Source organism: Protobothrops mucrosquamatus, unplaced genomic scaffold (assembly GCF_001527695.2).
Source record: "Protobothrops mucrosquamatus isolate PMUCROS unplaced genomic scaffold, P.Mucros_1.0 scaffold3846, whole genome shotgun sequence".
In the NCBI taxonomy this organism is placed as follows: Eukaryota; Metazoa; Chordata; class Lepidosauria; order Squamata; family Viperidae; genus Protobothrops; species Protobothrops mucrosquamatus.
Window position 1 is genome coordinate 121,801 of NW_015389796.1, and position 6,875 is coordinate 128,675.

At 38.8% G+C, this 6,875-nt stretch overlaps 1 protein-coding gene across 1 annotated transcript in view; it reads right to left on the reverse strand.

Moving 5' to 3' along the window:
- The window catches only part of LOC107298286 (zinc metalloproteinase-disintegrin-like NaMP), a 33,158-nt gene that overhangs the window by 10,427 nt on the left and 15,856 nt on the right, over positions 1-6,875 (reverse strand). Inside the window, 1 exon segment of the mRNA XM_015827660.2 lies at positions 5,206-5,383. Coding sequence (XP_015683146.2) covers positions 5,206-5,383 — 178 coding nt within the window.

Sequence of the window (6,875 nt, forward strand, 5' to 3'; positions counted from 1 at the left end):
TAATTTTAATTACGACACAGCTACTAATATTTGGCTTTTAATTTGGTCTTAGAGGGGTTTTTATTTTGGTATTTATTAACTTTATTTTGGTATTTTATTGTTACTTGTTTTTAATATGCTGTGCACCGCCCTGAGTCCTTCGGGAGAAGGGCGGTATATAAATCAAATTAATAAATAATAAATAAATAAATAAATAAATAATAACTTTTAATCTGATGAGCTTAAATATTTCTTTTTAATCAATTTTAATAGGTGTATAATATGTCTGTATTTTATCCAATTGTTAGCCACCCTGAGTCCGCAAGGAGAAGGGCGGGATATAAATGTAATTAATAAATAAAATAAATAAATAAAATAAATCACGCGAAGTATTAATACCACTTTACAAGGCCTCGGTAAGGCCACACTTGGAATACTGCATCCAGTTTTGGTCACCACGATGTAAAAAAGATGTTGAGACTCTAGAAAGAGTGCAGAGAAGAGCAACAAAGATGACTAGGGGACTGGAGGCTAAAGCATATAAAGAACGGTTGCTGGAATTGGGTATGTCTAGTTTAATGAAGAGAAGGATGAGGGGGGACACGATAGCAGCCTTCCAATCTCTCACGGGCTGCCCCAAAGAAGAGGGAGTCAAGCTATTCTCCAAAGCACCTGAAGGCAGGACAAGAAGCAACGGATGGAAACTAATCAAGAAAGAAGCAACCTAGAACTAAGCAGAAACTTCCTGACAGTTAGAACAATTAACCAGTGGAACAACCTGCCTCCAGAAGCGGTGAATGCTCCAACACTGGAAGTTTTTAAGAAGAGACTGGATAGCCATTTGTCCAAAATGATATAGGGTTACCTGCCTGAGCAGGGGGTTGGACTTGATGACCTCCAAGGTCCCTTCCAACTTTATTATTATTATTATTATTATTATTATTATTATTATTATTATTATTATTATTATTATTATTATTATTATTATTATTATTATTGTTGTTGTTGTTGTTGTTGTTGTTGTTGTTGTTATTGGAATTCTGCTCTAATATCAGCAATTTGCCACTAGGTTCTGAATGCACATACTTGGCCAATAAACGATTTCCTTTCCTTCCCCTTTCTCTTTTTTCCAGCAAATGGTGACTGCATAAACCCAATATGCTGCAACCATCATAAATACATACTGGTTGCCAAGTGCCTGAATTCTGAGTCTTAAATGAGCGGATGCTGCATCAGTTGTAAATGAGAGGATCAATAATGTCTTTCTATCCCACTGTAACTTTGAACGGTTGCTAAACAAATGGTTGTAAGTTGAGGACCATCTGTATATTGCTACCTGCTGATTTCAGCAGACTGCAATATATGAGAGAGACAGAACATGTCTTATTTTTTCCTATTTTGGTTCTCACTTTAGGACAATCTTTAACGTCTAACTTGGCTTCCTCTTTAATAACAACGTCCATCACAGTTATTAATATTTGGTTTCTTGGGTTATGCTTCCTATGCCATTTCTTTAAACTATTCTGTTTTGGAGGGAGCTACTGAATGATGGCTATTCAATTGTTGAGAGCAGTTCTATCTTTTTAAATACAACACATTTTAATTACATACTGAAAACTGACACACGTTTGACCAAACCCTACTGTTCTGTAACTCTGACAGTTTCATTTTTTTTAAGCTCTCGGCATACTTCATTTAGTGTTTAATTGCAATCATTTAAATGTAACTTGATTTGAAAGACATTTAAAGCTTTCCTGAATCCTTACTTTAGTGCAGCCTTCATAATGCATGGGCCATCCTTGCAAGTACAGGAATCTGCGTCATGATCCATGCCAAGATTATGACCCATCTCATGGGTCATTATAGCCGCAGTGGTAATTGCATAGATGCTGTTATCCTGGGGGAAAAGAGAACATTTTGTCTACAGTTAGTCCATCAACAAACGAGAATTGAACCCAGTTGTTAGTACTGATCTGAAACCCTTGCTCAGCAACTTTCTAGTAAAAAATCAGAGTTAGAAAAAGAGATTAATAATTTACAGGGCTGAGATTGGATTTCTTGCATAAAGCAGTTGTTTCTTCAAAGTTTGATGGTTTCTAACCTTAGAGATGGAAATTTTCTCCACAATTGACTCCTTGGAATACTTTGATAATAAAGTGTCTTCCTATTATTTTTTTTTCTGGGTTAAATAATGAAATGTAAATAGAACATTAGCCTCAAAACAAGTGGAAGGGGTAAGATCCTTTCTCCAGACTGTACTACTTTTTTTTATAAGCAACAAGATTTCTTATTATTTATTGGTTTTAACATGGGGAATTGCTAAGAAAATTGTTAAGGATTGTATATGTAGTCCTCAATGTATGACTACAACTGAGCCTGGCAATTAAGGTGATAGGTTAGGGTGGATGTACAGTGGGTCATGACATGACTGATCTAATTTTATCACCTTTTTATAGTGGTCATTAAGCAAACACAGTGGTCTTAAAGCAAATGCTGTGGTCATTAAGAGAACACTGTGGTTGTTAAATGAACCCATTGTTTTCTTTGGGCTAGTTTTTCTCAGAAACCAGAAGTAAATACCAATTTCTGGCAAAACTCATAAATTACAGTCACGTGATCCCAGGGCATTGGAAATGGCCTTACATTTAGGCTGATTGCCAAGGGCTCAAAATGCAGTCACATGATGTCAGAGGGGTCCATAGTAACTTTGAACAGTCGCTAAGTGACCAGATGTAACTTGAGGACTACTTGTACCATCTCAACATTCTTCCAGTTCTTCTGAATGCACGTATGCGAACCATGTCTCCTGAAGATACACAAATACTTGCATTCAGAAAAAAACTTTAAAGCCCTGAATCTACAGTACAGGAGATAATCAAAACCTCTGCATCCATCTGTCTGTCTGCATTTCTTTAGTTACTAAAACTTACGGGCTTCGGTCCAAAAACTATTCAGTGGCTTTGTTACAAGCTAGCATTTTCAGAATATTGAAGGATGAAATGCTGAACAGATTTACGAGTGAGTTGGTCCTTCTGAATAAAAATGACTTTCTTAAGCAAACAAGCTTAGGGTTACCCCATACTGTCAGGATCCTAATTCTGCTTGTTAAGGAACAAAACTTTATAACCTCCATGTGGCTCCACTATTCTAAGTGAACAAAGCCAAGTTTCTCAGTAAATATCATTAGCACTCTTGTGTTTTCTTTTGTTGCACTTGCATTTTGGTCTGTGACTGCAAAATAAAATTATTATTATCATTAGCACCTTCTTAACTAATGTGGTTTTCTGATAGGTTCTTCAAATATTGGAAGCTTTTTTAAAAGCAGATTTAGTATTCTCTAATTTTCTCACTGTATATTAATTCAGCCATATAAATCTAGATCATAAATTTCTTGGAATGAAAGAAGGATGATTCGTGTCTGTCATTAGGGTTACTAAGAATATTGTTCAGAAGCATTGTTTGCAAATATGCAACAGGATTTGACCTGCTCATTTGCCGATGATGGCACAGTTTTCCTTTGACTCCTCCTAATCCAAAAGAATTGTATTTTCATCTTCTGCTACATACATCAAAGCATTAAAAATATCTTGTTCTATGACATGTCCAGAATGCATTGTGCCAAAATGCCAACAATTGAGGAAAGACCTGGAGAGGTCAGATTCATAAATAAATATGGATGAAAATGATGTGGATCAAAAATTAGAAGAGTCTTTTTTTTTGTAATAAAGTGATGACTGTATATAAGTTTTCACTGACTCCAAACAGGTACTGTAAAACATGTCCTTTCTACCAACCTGAATCGCTCCTACAGATAGAAGAGAATTGCACATTCCATTTATGAAAGCTACTCCTAAGGTTCCACCATCGAAGTGAATACTCCTGTAAGAAAGCAGATGAGGGGGATACAATTTATAGAAGATGGAAGCACAATCTAAAGCCTTGGGACATACAAGAATCTCCATGGCTTCTTGCAACCCCTTGCCCGACCTCAGTTCTTGCCAGTATTCAGAATGGCATAGGTTTGGCTAGTATTAGACTTAGGCTGGGGAGAGGGATTAGCATGTTGTGTGAATCCAGTCCATTAAATTAATTTACAACCCCAAATTCAGGTTTCTTTAGTCATTAGATGTCTTCTATCAATGTAACTCTGGTGTTATTAANCAAATTGTGAAGCTCACATAAACTGCAGTCCAAATCTTTTGCTTATTCTGAGCAATTTTCTACTCAGGATTCCTACCTTTGAGGTAGGCCAGAGAAGAAGCACCAATCATGAATATTAAGACTACCTTTATTGCAAGGTTATGATAACAGAATCTTTCTTGGCTGAAAATACATTTCTCCCCTCATCATTATGGAAAGAGGGGTGAGAGGTGCTCCTCTTGATATGTTTGTCATACCCCATTGCTTCTGCAGGCTAAGCTACTATTTATGTGACCATTAAGTAGCCTGTTTCTCTTTCTTTTGTCTCTCAAGCACATTGGCATAAACAATTACATTGTGTATTGACTCTATTTAAAAAATATAAGGAAAATACTTTAATAAATTACTGTTTGTATGAAAAATTACTATTAAAGAGCAGAACAGAGATTGAAAATCTTTAAGTTCTGAGAGGAAGCAGATCAAGAAAATAATGGGATATGCAATGTGTTCCATGTTGCAGGATCCAATCTGGGTTGATCACCAGGACCAGAGATTTAGTCTTTCAAGCTTTCAGACTTGTGCTGGAGCCTATTCTCAAGGAACTTCTCTCTCACAACTTTTCTCTCACACATTCTGTTGAGAAAGAAATTCCCTGAGGATTGGCTCCAGCACAAGTCTGAAAGCTCAGAAAACTAAACCTCTGGTCCCGGTGACTGACCGAGATTGGATCCTGCAACGTTATCCTAGGACACACATATTTGACTTCATTCTTAATGTGGCCATGTCAACAAAGTAGGGGTTTTCAGTAGGGAAGGATATTCTTGGAATGTTAAAACACCCATTTTAAAAAATGCATTGTCTTCCCAAAAGGAGATATCAGTTCTCCATTTGTGTACAACTGATTTCCCAAATCCAAGAAACCACTTCATACATGCACGTACATAAAGGACACAAATCTATGCCATTCACAAACCAACCTCTTGGATGGCTCAAACCACCGAGAAAGCCAGATGATTTTGCAAGGATTCCCATTTTTGACAAAGTTCTTGGAATCAGCCTTGTTGATTAAAAAAAAAAACACCTTACCTCTGGAGAGCCACAATCACATTCTTCTCCCTCTTCCACAAAGGTATTCCCACAAACTGCATTTGTAATAATATCTGTGCTCAAAGGGTCATTGAGAATGCATTGTGAAGCTTCACTCATGATATAATTCTTATAATACCAGAAACTGCAAGAGCTGAACTCCTGGGGAGGTAGAAGGCTGAAAAGATGAACCAATATAAGACTGTGACATCATCCAATTTGGAACGGGAACAGATTTCATTGATCTATGACAGTGGTTCTCAACCTTTTTAATGCCGCCACCCCAACCGGTTGTAAGTCGAGGACTAAACCGGTTGTAAGTCGAGGACTAAACCGGTTGTAAGTCGAGGACTAAACCGGTCGTAAGTCGAGCACTAAACCGGTCGTAAGTCGAGGACTACCCAACCAGTTGTAAGTCGAGGACTTTCCCTGCCCGGGAGTACCGCGCATGCGTGGTTCCGCCCCCTGCGCCGGCCGAGGCGTAGCTGGCAAGCGGCAGAGACGGAGCAGGCCGACCACCAGCTGGCCCAGCTCAAGGGAGGTAAGGCACCCGCCGGAAAAGGGGAAAAAATGGCGGACAAAAAAAATGGCGGACAGCCTTGCTTGGCGACCCCCATGAAATGGTTGATCGACCCTAAATGGGGTCCCGACCCACAGGTTGAGAACCACTGATCTATGATCATTTAACAAAATGAAATTGCAATGAAAACTCCATGTGACGTTAGTTGCTTAAGCTACTTCTTGTGTCTAATGGGCTGCCTTTCATTTTCATTTTAGTCAGCCTCTCTGTGGGAAAGGAGACTGGAAATGATACAATGATGTTGCCGATGGGATGAAGAAGAGGTGGCAATAATTCAATTAAAGGGAAAAGAGTGGAATTGTTTCTTTCTCTTTACTTCTTTTGGAGAGGTTGAACTTTTTATAAGAAATGAATGCAGCTGCCAAAAAGGCCAACACAGTGCTAGGCTGCATTAACAGAGGGATAGAATCAAGATCACGTGAAGTATTAATACCACTTTACAAGGCCTCGGTAAGGCCACACTTGGAATACGGCATCCAGTTTTGGTCACCATGATGCAAAAAAGATGTTGAGACTCTAGAAAGAGTGCAAAGAAGAGCAACAAAGATGACTAGGGGACTGGAGGCTAAAGCATATAAAGAACGGTTGCTGGAATTGGGTATGTCTAGTTTAATGAAGAGAAGGATGAGGGGGGACACGATAGCAGCCTTCCAATCTCTCAGGGGCTGCCCCAAAGAAGAGGGAGTCAAGCTATTCTCCAAAGCGCCTGAAGGCAGGACAAGAAGCAACGGGTGGAAACTAATCAAGGAGAGAAGCAACCTAGAACTAAGCAGAAACTTCCTGACAGTTAGAACAATTAACCAGTGGAACAACCTGCCTCCAGAAGTGGTGAATGCTCCAACACTGGAAGTTTTTAAGAAGAGACTGGATAGCCATTTGTCCAAATGGCTATCCGGATCTCCTTACCTTCCGTCGCGCCCTCAAGACATGGCTTTTTCAGCAAGCGGACCTGGCCTAGGGAGGATTTTATACTGGGTTCATTTTAAGGAATTCGAAATAACACAACTTTAAAATTTGGTTTAATTCGGTTTTACAGGGGGGGATTGTATATATGCCTTTGTTTTAAATATGTTGTGAGCCGCCCTGAGTC